General features: G+C 46.8%; 1 protein-coding gene across 5 annotated transcripts in view; it reads right to left on the bottom strand.

Moving 5' to 3' along the window:
- The window catches only part of ST3GAL6 (ST3 beta-galactoside alpha-2,3-sialyltransferase 6), a 217,954-nt gene that overhangs the window by 52,659 nt on the left and 150,030 nt on the right, over positions 1-15,265 (bottom strand). For all 5 annotated transcript variants that reach the window (XM_040423284.1, XM_040423279.1, XM_040423281.1 and 2 more), the window contains one exon: positions 7,460-7,560. In XM_040423284.1, the coding sequence (XP_040279218.1) occupies positions 7,460-7,560 (101 nt within the window). The remainder of the gene's footprint in view (positions 1-7,459; positions 7,561-15,265) is intronic.

The following is a 15,265-nucleotide window of genomic DNA, read 5'->3' as shown; positions in this document are numbered from 1 at the left end:
GTAGTGCAGCTTATCCAGGATGGCACATCAATGCGAGCTGTGGCAAGAAGGTTTGCTGTGTCTGTCAGCGTAGTGTCCAGAGCATGGAGGCGCTACCAGGAGACAGGCCAGTACATCAGGAGACGTGGAGGAGGCCGTAGGAGGGCAACAACCCAGCAGCAGGACCGCTACCTCCACCTTTGTGCAAGGAGGAACAGGAGGAGCACTGCCAGAGCCCTGCAAAATGACCTCCAGCAGGCCACAAATGTGCATGTGTCTGCTCAAACGGTCAGAAACAGACTCCATGAGGGTGATATGAGTGAACACCGTGCAGGACGTTTGGCATTTGCCAGAGAACACCAAGATTGGCAACGGCCACTGGCGCCCTGTGCTCTTCACAGATGAAAGCAGGTTCACACTGAGCACATGTGACAGACGTCTGGAGACGCCGTGGAGAACGTTTTGCTGCCTGCAACATCCTCCAGCATGACCGGTTTGGCATTGGGTCAGTAATGGTGTGGGGTGGCATTTCTTTGGAGGGCCGCACAGCCCTCCATGTGCTCGCCAGAGGTAGCCTGACTGCCATTAGGTACCGAGATGAGATCCTCAGACCCCTTGTGAGACCATATGCTGGTGCGGTTGGCCCTGGGTTCCTCCTAATGGAAGACAATGCTAGACCTCATGTGGCTGGAGTGTGTCAGCAGTTCCTGCAAGACGAAGGCATTGATGCTATGGACTGGCCCGCCCGTTCCCCAGACCTGAATCCAATTGAGCACATCTGGGACATCATGTCTCGCTCTATCCACCAACATCACGTTGCACCACAGACTGTCCAGGAGTTGGCAGATGCTTTAGTCCAGGTCTGGGAGGAGATCCCTCAGGAGACCGTCCGCCACCTCATCAGGAGCATGCATAGGCGTTGTAGGGAGGTCATACAGGCACGTGGAGGCCACACACACTACTGAGCCTCATTTTGACTTGTTTTAAGGACATTACATCAAAGTTGGATCAGCCTGTAGTGTGTTTTTCCACTTTAATTTTGAGTGTGACTCCAAATCCAGACCTCTATGGGTCAAAAAATTTGATTTCCATTTTTAAATTTTTGTGTGATTTTGTTGTCAGCACATTCAACTATGTAAAGAACAACGTATTTCAGAAGAATATTTAATTAATTCAGATCTAGGATGTGTTATTTTTGTGTTCCCTTTATTTTTTTGAGCAGTGTATAAAGATAAGAGCGTTTAGTTTAGAGACAGCTCACTTTCGGTCTCGGCAGCACCTCTGCAGGGACGGAACAATATAACTGAGGGATCGTGACAGTCACACTTTTCAACGCTGGTCGTCTCGATCCAAAGCCTGCTACACTATTCTTGTTTTTCCACATGCTGCTACACTACCAGCAGCGGGAGTGTGCATGATCTGCCAGCCAAACTGTCAATCAAAAGCAAGCATCCCGCCCACAGCACAAGTGCAGGCAAGAGGAGGGAGCTGGAAGAGCAGATGGGAAAACCCCTTTAAAGAGGACCTGTCATCTGAGTGAGGGCAGCAAAGTATAGCGACAGACCGCTGATTTCAGCAGGATGTCACTTCTGGGCTGCCATTCAGTTTTTACAGTACAAACAGGCCAAACTTCGCAGTATGCTCCAGCGCTGTGACGGAGATGAGTCCGATGAGACTTATGGCCCCGTCCTGACCATTATTGGCAGGTTTCTTACCTGTTACACATAAGTAAGAAACCAGCCAGTCCTATTCAAGAGGCAGGGAAACGAGTCTCGTGCGCTGCGAGGTTTGGCTTGTCAGTACTGTAAAAGTACTGAATGCTAGCCCAGAAGTGACAGCCTACTATGCTGCCCTCCTTGAGGTGACAGGCTCCCTTTAAATACTATTTTATATTCTTGCCTCAGGTCCAATCTAGAAGCCCCACGATTTCTCTTTAGGCCGGGAACATACAAGACTGAATAGCTGTGGATTTTCATGTGGCAAATATGCAGCAATGAACAGTACCAGCAAAGTGGATGACATTATAAGAAATCTTATCCACACGCTGTGTACAAGAGCCACAGGGTAAACTGACCTGCCGTGCGAATTTGCTACGGATCTCTCCTGTAGATTTCACCCTTTGCAATGGCGAGTATGAAGTCTGCTGGCCTTTAGGCCTCCTGCACACGACCGTAGGTGTCCCGTTGCAGTATTTCGGACCGCATTTGCGGATCCGCAATACACGGGCACCGTTCCGTGTGCATTCCGCATCACAGATGCGGACCCATTCACTTTAATGGGTCCGCAAATCCGGAGATGCGGAACGTGGGGTTTCGTCCCGTACTTCCATTCCACAAAGAGATAGAACATGTCCTATCTTTTTGCGGAACGGCCAGATCGTGGACTCATTAAAGTGAATGGGTCTGCGATCTGCAGCGGCTACCCCACGGTCGCTGTTCGTGCATTGCGACCCACATTTTGTGGGCAGCAGCACGCTCCCGGGGCGCACACGTTCGTGTGCAGGAGGCCTTACACAGCAAAAAACATCCGCAATACATGCGGTTTTGTTGAGGATTCTGCTGCGGAAACCTAGCCAAAACCACAGTGGATTGCTCCCCTGTATTTTCAGTCACATGTGAACCCAGCCTAAATCTCATCTCCTAGCTGTAGGACTGCCTTCTTTCCCTGAAATCAGATCACTGTAAGGTGATTACAACACCTCATTGCTTCAAGTCAAGACAGATTATAAAAGACTAGAAGAGTTGAGAAACACAGAATGTCTGAGGGTGGAGGAAAGATACAGAAAACTTCTTTCCGAAAACAGGTCTTATCCTTGGTTGCCTCACATACAAATCACAAACCTAAAATTTTACTATACATAAGACACATATGGTCAACATACCCTCATTCTGGTCCCCCATCAGATTCTCTTTAAACTGGTTGCAACAGTCATGGACTTCCCCCTACAGAAAAGTCTAAGGGTCCATTCACACGTCCGTGTGTGTTTTGCGGATCCACGGATCCGTAAAACACGGACAGCGGCGATGTGCTTTCCGCATTTTGCGGACCGCACATCGCCGGCACTCAATAGAAAATGCCTATTCTTGTCCGCAATTGCAGACAAGAATAGGACATGTTCTATTTTTTTCGGGATCGGAATTGCGGACACGGAAGTGCGGATCCGCAATTCCGGATCCGGGAAGCACATAGAAATGAATGTGAGGTGAACGCATTGCACCCGCACTGAATCTGGACCGATTCATTTCTATAGGGCTGTGCACATGAGCAGTGATTTTCACGCATCACTTGTGCGCGCAGCCGGCATCTCGTCTGTCTTCTTTCTTCAGGACCTGGGTAAAGGACCTTTGATGACGTCACTACTCTCATCACATGGTGATGGATCATGTGATGGACCATGTGATGGACCATGTGATGAGCGCAGTGACGTCACCACAGGTCCTTTACCCAGGTCCTGAAGAAAGAAGACAGAAGAGATGCCGGCTGCGCGAACAAGTGGATTAAGGTGAGTTAAAATATATATTATTTTTTTTAACCCCTCCAGCCCTATTTTACTATGCATTCTGTATTCAGAATGCTATTATTTTCCCTTATGACCATATTATAAGGGAAAATAATACAATCTACACAACCTTGAACCACATTGCACCCGCGTGATAAAAACTGAACAACGGAACTCAATCGCAGTCAAAACGGACTGCAATTGCGTACCTACTCGTGCGGGTTTGCCGCAATGCACCGGGACGCATCCGGACACGCTCGTGTGAAAGAGGCCTAACAGTTTTAACCAGCTCTGCTCAGGCTTTGGGAAAAGGACCTAACAGTTCCGCCCGAACCGAGTGCAGAATGCAGGTTGAGGGGCAAGGGCTGTTTAACCCTTCTTGGGCTCTGTAGGTGTCACAGATTTGAAAGCAAACAATCTAAGCTTTATAGATCAGAATAGCAGTATTATCTTCACTACATCTGGAGAGATAGACTTTAGAAATTGGGTTGGGAGCATTGACAATGCCCATGCAGCACCAGATGTCCGGGGACTGGAACATGGACATGTAGAAGCCCGAGCAGAGGACTGGAGTGGCGGGGAGTAGGTAGCAATGAATGTTCTCCCTATTTAGGGAAGCAGGCTGTGGGCATTAGATAAAAAAAAAAAAATCTTTATTCCCAGAGAAAGCCTTGGATAAAGGGGTTATCCGAGGCTATAAACCAATCCCCCCCGCTGCGCCCTCCTGAAGTCTTCGCGCTCAGTATGCTAATACTGAGCATCGGTACAGGGAGGAGGAGACGCCAGGGTTTCTCATTAATAGTCCTCTTTAAAGGGGGTTCTCTGGGATATACATATTGATGACCTATCTTAAATAGGTCAAATTCCTAGACTGACAAACATAAAGCCCAAGTGTTTTGTCACAAATAGGTTCTTCAGCAGGTGGAGAGCACATTATAAGACTGCCAGCTATGATAGAACCTTATAGAATACAGCCCAGGTACTTCTTAACAAAGAATAAGGGGAAGTTTGTGTAAATTTGTAATGTACATTTCAAAAAGAGGTTCTGCAGCAACTGGAGAGCAAAATAGTATCAGCAGCAAAAGTACAGAGGCGGTACATATGATCCACTACATGCTGAAACAATCTGGTGTGAGCAGCAGCTGATCTACACAGATTAGTACCTAAGCAATTAATCTCTCACTACTGATCAGTGAAGTATGTTAATCTGCAGCCGTCAGACATACTTGTTATTGGGTAAATCTCAAAAACACTGGGATATTGCTTGAGAACACAGGTACATTAACACCACATCTTGTAATGTAAAATCCTGACTGAGCAGGTGCAGAAGGTCACCGTGTGTGCCATTTCTGTGCAGGATCGTACAACTTATACAACTTTTTTGGGGGGACAAGTCTTAACCATGACATAACCATGACTCTTCTCAATCTCAGGCCGCCGTGACTCTTGTCCAGGCCTGGACTGTAATGATTATGATGCTGGTTCTTGGCAACCACTTACTTTTAGCTCTTGGACAACACACCGCTGAAATCAGCATGTCTGTCACTGGTTTATGCTGCTCTCATTGAGGTTCCCCTTAAAGAGGACCTGTCACCTTCTAGAAGTTATTAAGGAATTACTATGAGGGTCCAGATGACTCTTACGAGTTGGGGGGTCCCTGTACTATATGACACTGGCAGAACTGATTAGATAATGTCAGACTGTGCAGGGACACACACCCAATTGGTAACATCCAGATGGATGCAGCAAGAAAAACTAGTGTTTGAATATACCCTTAAGGCCTGTATACACATCACAGTACTGTTGGACAAGCCCGACGTTTTTAGCAGCTCTTGATTTGGGGGTGCACGCTGTTTTTGCGAGCTCTCAATTCTCCCCTGACAGATGATGATGAGGAGGGAAGATCAGGAGAACTGAATTCCAACTCATGAGGTGGGTAGCAGTGGCCTTCCATTTTTTCCATATTGAAAACCTGTATGCTCAGCCACACCGAGCATCGGCCGACAGCTATTGCGGATTTACTGCCATCAGGTTTTCCAGACTCAGTCAATAAAGGTCCTTTCTTGGCGCGGTTTCCACGCGGACACTGCTGGAATCTGTAGCGGGTGTCTACCCATGGATTAGCCCCACTGAATGGGACTAAACCTGCAGGCTGATTCACCGCATTCAAAATGAAAAACAGATATAGAAACCCGAGGGCCGGCCACAGGTTTCTTTCAGGGTATATGTGCAAAAAATCCATGTGAACAAAACCTTAGAGGCATAAAAGGACCCCTACACATGTGGATCTAGAATCCGTACTAGTTCAGTGTTGAACCTTCTATGGTCCATTCTATGGTATGCTCCTGAAGAAGGGGATCTCCCCGAAACACGTTGAGCCACAAATTGTGCTAAATAAGGATTGATCAGAAGCCTGTGAGAAGTGTGCTGCCATCAATCTTCAATATACTACGTGCGATCCTAGCCAGGCGGGTTCAAAGTCTCAGGTGTATTATCCTATAGACAATCCCCCCAGCGGAGTGAGTGCATATTTATATATTTATCTGTATTGGATTTTTACTGGAATACACTATACGCTATCAAGTGATATCTTCACATTTTATCTTTGTCCTGTTGATACTGGGGAGTGGGGACTTTTGTTCAATATATCTTATCTTATCTTATTTAACATTTTTTATTGGTCTATTCATCTATTGTACCTACTAACTGAATGCTGTACACCTATCTCCTCACCTATTTAAGGATATAAATATATTAAGCAAATAACCTTCTGTCTCCCAGCAACTTTTACTAAACGAAAGTTAATTACATCCATTCTTTTCAGGAAGTATAGAGAGTGGCGCTCTATTCTTGTACTCTTTTGGCCTTTTTAGATAGACAGATATTATACACCTGGTGAACTGTTGAATTACTACACCACCGTTATCTGTCTATATTCATTATCCTCTATGACCAAGCGTTTGGTTTCACCAACACTCCACTACAGCTGCCTTCCCTCTATATTCCGTACACTGCGTACAATTATACCTCTCCCCCCCATCCCCTTTTATTCCCCTTCTTTACTATTTGATGGATTAGACCCCACCACTGCAGGCGCCCACAGTTCTTCATCTTTCAAGGGATTTATTATCCCCGGAGGCTTGAGTAACCTCCTCCTTTTTTCTTTTCTTAAATTTTTTAACTGCTTCTATGGTCCAGTTGCTCTAGCATTCCTCATTTACAGTGGGGCACATTTACTAAAGTGTTTGCGTCTGTTTTTAGTTAAAACAAATGCTTTTTTCAGACTTTTTTACTCACGTTTACTACTGAAAGTCTGCCTGTTTTGGATGCTTTAGCAGTTTGTTCGCCTATTGAGATTTTTTAGAATTCAGAAGTTTTCTAACTTTTGCAACTTTTTTCTGATCTATTTATGAAGGTGCATCTTTTTTTGCACCTGAATTTGTCGCGAAAACTGTCTAATTTCTAGGCCACCTCAAGGCTGGATTACTTTTCTTCTTCTGTTTTCAGTGAAGTGCATTTTCATTAAAAGTCATACTTTCCAGGAAACAGGCAACTTTTTTCCGCAAAAATGTGCAAATAAATTAGACCAGTCTAAGTGAATATGAACCTAATTAAAAAAAAAAACTAGAGCAATATGCTGAGTCTAATTCATCAATGGCTGTGCGATTTTTAGTAAGAAAGATTAAATACGCCCATATAATTTTATGGTCAAAAACAGGCAAACTTGATAAAAGTGCCCCAGTGTGTTACGCATGTCCCGAGGAGACTTCTGAGTGGCATTTTCTCACTAGCACAGCCAGGTAAGTGTGAGAGAGGGAGGGGGGGAGGTGCGCTGACCTTGGAGTTCCATAATTATGCATCTTTCCAGGCATATTTACAAAAGTGCATATACCCTTTAAGAAATATCAGTCGGTCATTTACTTTCAAAACCAAAATATTTTTTAAATGGCAGCAAAAAAATGCACAGAAATTAAAACTTGCCTCCTTTTCGGGTTCCATACGGGAGATCTAGTTTGTTGCCACCAAGAATTGCAGACGGTTTCCTGTAGTCTTCACATAGAAAAGGCTTAATCTCAGACATGCTGTGAACGGAAGAACATAATAAGTGGACAACTCAACCTGCAGCAAGAACACTTCTAGGGCATTAATTTCCTCCCAGACAACAGGTTATGTACAGAGATGAGCGAACTTCTGTTTTAAGTTCGGCGTCTAAAGTTCGGCTTCCGGTTAGCGGAGGATCCCGATATGGATTCCGAATTCCGTTGTGGTCCGTGGTAGCGGAATCAATAATGACCATTATTGATTCCGCTACCACGGACCACAACGGAATTCGGAATCCATATCGGGATCCTCCGCTAACCGGAAGCCGAACTTTAGACGCCGAACTTAAAACAGAAGTTCGCTCATCTCTAGTTATGTATAACAGCAGATAGCACAGTGTCCTCCAGTTTTGCAAAATTACAGAACCCAGTATGCACTGACATAATATTTTAGACCTAGGGAAGAAACATTTAGGCTGGTGTTTGTTGGATGCATATCTTACTATATCATTCATGGGGTCTAAAAAAAGTTACTCCATCGGCTGCACAGTCTAATGAATGAGGTGCGGGCTACACGGCCATCCTGGCTGTGAGATCGGTCCTGACCAAAGATCACTGTTTAGCAGTGTAGCCATTGAACTGAATGGTACCAGAGTGACCCAATCTTTCTAAACTCTCCAAAATACTTTCTGTTTCCACAAACCAGTTGCATAATGCTGCATCAGCGCAGGTTGTATAGTGTGTTCAGTCCCTGCCGCCTGCGTCATTAACCCTGGCGTCAGTGATAAGGACAGAAGAGACCCATGCAGGCTAGACTGATAAGGCGCTCCGGATCACAGCACTGATTCTATCCATGCTTCTGCTAGGACAGCCGGAATTGGAGAGAAGTCAATAGCGACTGCAGTATCTTGGCAGTTAAGTAAGAAGCTCGCTGTCACCAGGAGCGGGGTGCTGATGCATTGCCACGGCAGGCAGCCGAGACCCTAACATAGACCCCCAGGCCTGCCATGACTTTATGTCAATTAGGACTCTTGCACACGGCAATATGGCCGTCGTGCCCATATTGCGGACGTGCCCATATTGCGGACGCAAACAGCCCATTGACATGAATGAGTCCGCAATCCGCAAGATATGGAGCGGTGCGGAGTAGAGGCACAGATCAGAAGCACTACAAAGTGCTTCCGTGGGATTTCGGTCTGTGCTTCCGCACTGCAAAAAAATGTTATTCAAAGTGGCATACTCTTAAGCAATGTCCAAACTGTCTCCCAGACTCAACAAGCAATCAGCTAATACCACATCAGCAGCAGCTCACAGTGCTTCAAACCTCCCTATTCCATGGACAGCGTCCATAGCCCTAGTCTAACAAGCAAATGTTTGTCTTGGTTTACGTCTGCTCCCAGGACTTGCTCAACTGCTTCGGCACACCAGGCAACCACTGGTAACTCTTCTGTGGGCAAACTGCTCGTCTCCCGATCACCTAGCCTTTAGTGGCTTTCAGTTTACCACTGCCACCCAAGTGAACATGCCTCAAGTCTATCGCATAGGCCAAACCGCAATTTCACTAGGCAATGCGTACTACTCTGTTGACGCCAGAGGTCGCAATAACGCCTGTACAGGCGTCTATGACGCTTGTTCAGGCGATTGTACTCCCCAATATGCCTTAGACTTTTCCCACATTCATCAGCGCAGTGAGCGCTGTGAACAGCACAGGCAGCGCAGCGATAACCAATAACAAAGCTCCTTATAGCAAGGAACTTTATTATTGGTTGGGCATTGGCGAGCCAGAGCAATACAGGTTGGGTCAGGCAGGGAAAGCCGGCAGGAGCTGGAAGGAGGAGGGGCCGGCTGTACTAAAAAGAGGACCCCGGGAACCATGACAGGGCCGCTGGAGAGTTAAGGAGCCGCGGACTTGTGTGACTGATCTCAGAGAAGAGCTGCCCCCAGGCATGTGACCCACCCCAGGAATGTTGTGGCAATAAAAAAAAACGGGCTGTCAGTCTTCAAGTAAGTGATTCACCCCTTCCCTAATCATGGTTCCGTCCAGTCTCCTAGTTCTTTGCTCCCCCCCTCCTCCTGTCACCCCACTAGTGACCCTGCTCCCCCCTCCTCCTGTCACCCCACCAGTGACCCTGCTCCCCCCTCCTCCTGTCACCCCACTAGTAACCCTGCCTCGCCCCCCCCCCACTAGTGACCCTTCTCCCCCCTCCTCCTGTCACCCCACTAGGGACCCTGCTCCCCCTCCTTCTGTCACCCCACTAGTGACCCTGCTCCCTCCTCCTCCTGTCACCCCACTAGTGACCCTGCTCCCCCCTCCACCTGTCACCCCCACAGAGAAGAAGCTGAACAGACTGACGACTATGATGGGATCCGTTCAGTTTCCGTTCAGGATCCTGTCTTTTTACCAGACAAAAAGTGCTGCATATGAGGCTTTCAACAGAATCTGCAACAGAGGCTCCAAATGCAGCCTCCAACGCAGATGTGAGCGAGTTCAGGCCTATGTACGATGTATTTTAATTACCGTAACTTTCGTACTCCTCCTCGGGTAAAAATACTCCTCAAAAATGGTCAGAAGAGTATTTTTACTCTTCTGAAAAAAATGTAGTGGAACCTCTGGATGATGCCAAATCCCCCTCTTTTACCTCCTTCCAGCAGTGAACTGGTGTAACCACATACACATCCAGGTAAGCATCAGGCTCTTACCAGGCCTATGCTGACATCCGTAGCTCCTCTCGTAGACAGACTAGAAAACCAGTCAAGAGGAGCCAGGTACAACAATTCAGAAGCACAAGCATCGTGACCCACCATCCATATGCAACATAAAAACACTATGGGGGTCACTTGTTATACTGAAATATGCCTATATCAGGCGTATTTCAGGGGCATATTGTGGTGCAATGGTTAGTTGCCCCAAAATCTGCGACTTTTCTCTGCTCACGCCAGGTCTAAAAAAGTGGGCTTGGCTTGGACGGCGAATGTTATGTACAAGTAGAAACAAATTACTGAGACAATGAGTCCAGGGGTCAGAAACCTCCGGCAGTCCAGCTGTTGTAAAAATACAACTCTCAGCATACACATTTTTGCAGCAGTTAAATGGAGCATGTTGGGAGTTGCTAACACTTGATCTAGTCCATTTAAAGAAACATGCAACCAGACTTAAAGGTTATGTACCCCTTTTTATTATTCCACTGTACTCATTATGAGGTAAAAAAAAATAAAAAATTCAATTGGACTTTATAAAAAAATATGGATCCCTTTAAAGGAGCGTTCGGCTGCTTCCACTTCACACGCTATTAAGGATCGTCAGGGCACGATCCAGTACCACCCTAATGCAATAGCTAAATCATTTCACGCTTACTATTCGGCTTTATACTCCATCCCCTCTCCTCCTTCCTAGTGATGAGACAAAGCGGAACGAGTTATTAGACAAGTTTTTCGCAGAATGTCACTTGCCTTTGTTATTCTCTGAGGCCTTAGTCCATTGGAACCAACTTACTACGGTTGAGGAGGTCAGGGATACCATTTCTGGGTTACTTAGCAGTAAATTGCCTGGTCCCGACGGGCTTTTGTTCAATTACTTTTAAAATATCTGGGGATTCATTAATCCTCTATTTGGATTTCTACTAGGCGGCAAAATCCTCGACTCCATGTTGCGCTCGTACATAACACTTAAAGGGGTTGTCCGGGTTCAGAGCTGAACCCGGACATATCCCCATTTTCACCCAGGCAGCCCCCGTGACTTGAGCATCGGAGCAGTTCATACTCCGATGCTCTCCTTTGCCCTGCGCTAAATCGCGCAGGGCAAAGGCATTTTTTGGAGATCCGGTGATGTCATCGGCACTGATGGGCGGAATTTAGCGCTGCTCTAGCCAGTAAAACGGCAAGGGCAGCACTAAAGCCTTTCCATCAGAGCCGGTGACGTCACCAAACACACTGCCGGGCGGAAGTTTCCACCCAGCACTGTGTTATTGAAAACAAAAGAACCTGTGCCCTGCGCGATCTAGCGCGGGGCAAGGGAGTGCATCGGAGCATGAGATGCTCCGATGCTAGCCTCAGGGGGCTGCCTGGGTGAAAATAAGGGTATGTCCAGGTTCAGCTCTGAACCCGGACAACTCCTTTAACAGGTTGAACTTAGTGTTAGGTTCCCGTCTTCTAGAGATCGCCTTGACGTGCGGCAGACTGGCTCAAATAATTTTGTACAAAATGATTTTCCAAGCATCTCTAATTTATAAGCACAGCATAAGCGATATAATTCATTTTTGTACTTTATTTAGCTTGCAGAGTGCTGTTGCATTGTATGTTGTGTTTTATGTTATGTTTTCAGCTATGGCGGCGTGCACCTGCGCACTGGGATGTGCTGACTAACCCCCTTTTTTTCTTTGCAGTTTGTGCTGGAGGTGTGGCTGACTCTCCTATTTGGTCCTGCATGAGTATAAAGCTTAGTTTGCTCTGCATGCATGTTGGTACTTGTAGTCCCTGATTCAATGGAGGCCATTTTGGCACCGAAAATGATAAAAGCCATAGGGGGCCCAGCCAGCATATTCACAAAACTATTAGCGAATAGTCCGAATTTTTGGCTTCATCATTTAATTCATAAAGATCAGATGGGCTTCGTTCATTTGCGACAGGCAGGAGATAACACCGCAAAGGTTATTGACGCGGCCGATAGGGGAGGGGTGGAGGCCCTTTTTCTCAGCCTTGACTCAGAAAAGGGTTTTGATCGCCTGAACTGGGAATTTATGTTCCGTACCCTGCATCACTTTGGCTTTAAGGGCCTTTTTGAAGCTGCTTTGCGAGGCCTCTACTCCTCCCCAGGAGCGACGGTCAGGCTGCCACATGCCCACTCTCCCCTTCTTGCGATCTATAACGGGATGCGCCAAGGTTGCCCCCTTTCGCCCCTCCTTTATGTGCTTAGCATTGAAACTCTGGCTGCCCTAATACGTAACAGTCCAGACATCCAAGGCATCCCCATTAGAAATAAATAATTTTCTATCTCGCTCTTTGCAGACGACGTGCTACTTTCTTTAACAAATCTTTTCCTTTCTGTTCCTAATCTTCATGCAGTAAAACTTTCCGGATATAAACATAACACCACTAAGACAGAGGCATTACTGATTAACATCTCTCCGGATCAGCTTTGATTACACCTGGCGCACTCATTCCATTAAATATTTAGAAATACCGTACACCTTACTGCCAACTACTCCTCGCTTTATAAATCTAACTTCCCTCCATTACTATTGGAGATGACTATCTTATTCATGAAGTGGAAACCACTGCCAATCTCTCTCCTAGGCCGCATTGCGGCAATTAAAATGGCCATTCTCCCTAAAATCCTGTACCTGTTTGAGACTTTTCCATTGAGGGTGCCGTCCGTGGTCCTTCGATCTGTGCAGTCCGCGTTTACTCATTTTGTTTGGAATTACAAACGCCACAGGTTTTCTAAACAGATTCTGATAGCGCCTATCTCTAATGGAGGTTTTGCACTTCCTAGTATCACTTTATATTATCTAGCGACCCATCTGAGGCATATTTCCTCTTGGTCTATGCTTTATTCATATAACCGCTGGACTAAGGTTGAACGGTTGTGGCTGGTCCCAACTCACTCGGAGACAGTAATCTGGGGCCCTCCCCCATCTATTCCAGCTTCTGACTTACTTAGTTCCATGTTGTTTACCAGGGAGATCCGGTATAGGTGTAGGATTAGCTATAAGCCTTTCAACGATTGCCTCTTGCTCTATTTCTCTTTTCCCTTCATCTCTTGGAAAGCTTGGGAGCAGGAATGGTTAGACCGTGGATGGCTGCAGGGCTCTATAGCTTTGTCGACTTGAATGATCCCCTCTCTGCTCGTATCTTACCATTTGAGGACCTTCAGACTTAATTCATCCTGCTGAACACCTTGGCATCCCAGTACCACAGAATCCTACACTATTGTAGGAGCGTGTTAGGTTCATTAGATGTTCCGACTCTCTCCTCTTTTGAGTGGGTCTGTGTCTGTGGCCCCTCATCTAAAGGTATTATCTCTAATATTTATCAGATACTGATACTAACTGTTTGATTGGAGTTTCAGAGCGGAAGGAAGCAAAGTCCATGTGCTCCTTCTTCTTGGGCCTCAAGTGCAAGATCAAAGATGGCAGCACGTGCACCACGCGAGGCCCAGCGTCAACTCAGATTTGCAAGTTAGCAGTGTTATTCCCGCTCATTTTGGGTCTGTTCGTCCAGAGCAGCTTAGCTTTTACATCCTACACACGACAAGAGCTTTTGGATATAGGATTACACAACTCCAACTGTTTTAACAGTAACCTTGGACTCATCCCTGAATAAAGAACACTCGACGCTTCGCAGGCTACTCGGCCGACTGGAAGTGCTTGAAGACGACGCAGGGACCGCAAACAAAGACGGGGGAAGCGCGGCGGGCTAACAGCTAAGGCTAAGGGCTCTTTCACACTTGCGTTGTCCGGATCCGGCGTGTACTCCATTTGCCGGAATTACACGCCGGATCCGGAAAAACGCAAGTGAACTGAAAGCATTTGAAGACGGATCCGTCTTCAAAATGCGTTCAGTGTTACTATGGCAGCCAGGACGCTATTAAAGTCCTGGCTGCCATAGTAGTAGTGGGGAGCGGGGGAGCAGTATACTTACAGTCCGTGCGGCTCCCGGGGGGCTCCAGAATGACGTCAGGGCGCCCCATGCGCATGGATGACGTGTCCATACGATCACGTCATCCATGCGCGTGGGGCGCCCGGACGTCACTCTGGAGCGCCCCGGGAGCCGCACGGACGGTAAGTATACTGCTCCCCCGCTCCCCGCTACACTTTACCATGGCTGCCAGGACTTTAGCGTCTTGGCAGCCATGGTAACCATTCAGAAAAAGCTAAACGTCGGATCCGGATTAATGCCTTTCAATGGGCATTAATTCCGGATCCGGCCTTGCGGCAAGTGTTCAGGATTTTTGGCCGGAGCAAAAAGCGCAGCAGAGTTACAACTATGGATCACTGACAACAGGATACTTATGGATTGTAATGTCATGATACTCACGGAAACATGGCTACACAGCGGAATATCTGACAGTGCTGTCGAGCTGGTTGGACGCCATACTCTTCAGGCAGACTGAATAGCAGATGATTCCGGTAAGACAAGAGGCGGAGGACTGTGCATTTATGTTAACAAGGTTTGGTGTAAGAACTTGGTCATTGTTGGAAAATACTGCTCAGCTGACCTAGAGTATCTCATGGTTAAGTGTAGACCGTTTTATCTGCCGAGGGAGTTCACCTCCACTATAACAGCTGCATATATCCCACCGGCTGCTAATGCCAAGCTTCCTATGAACGAACTTCATGCGGTCATTAGCAAACAACAATCTGCACAGCCTGAGGCTGCATTTATTGTAGCGGGTGACTTTAACCATTCCAACCTAAAGTCAGTGCTACCTAAATGTCATCAACATGTCTCCTGCCATACCAGAGGGGATGAAACCTTGGACCATGTCTATACAAACATTGTTGGAGCCTACAAGGCAACGCTCCTCCCCCACTTGGGACAGTCTGATCACCTTTATTTGTTTCTCACCCCCAAGTACTTGAGGCTTATCAACCGTGTGAAACCATCAGTGAAGACAATCCAGGTGTGGCCAGCGGGGGTAGATTCTGTACTCCAGGATAGGTTTAAAGACACGGACTGGAGCAGGTTTGCCTCTCAGGCCACCTGTGGTTCTCACACTAATATCGACTCTTACACGTATTCAGTAATG

This window comes from Bufo bufo, chromosome 3, assembly GCF_905171765.1.
Source record: "Bufo bufo chromosome 3, aBufBuf1.1, whole genome shotgun sequence".
In the NCBI taxonomy this organism is placed as follows: Eukaryota; Metazoa; Chordata; class Amphibia; order Anura; family Bufonidae; genus Bufo; species Bufo bufo.
The sequence above is the reverse complement of the archived record's forward strand: the minus strand, read 5'-3'. Positions and strand labels throughout refer to the sequence as shown.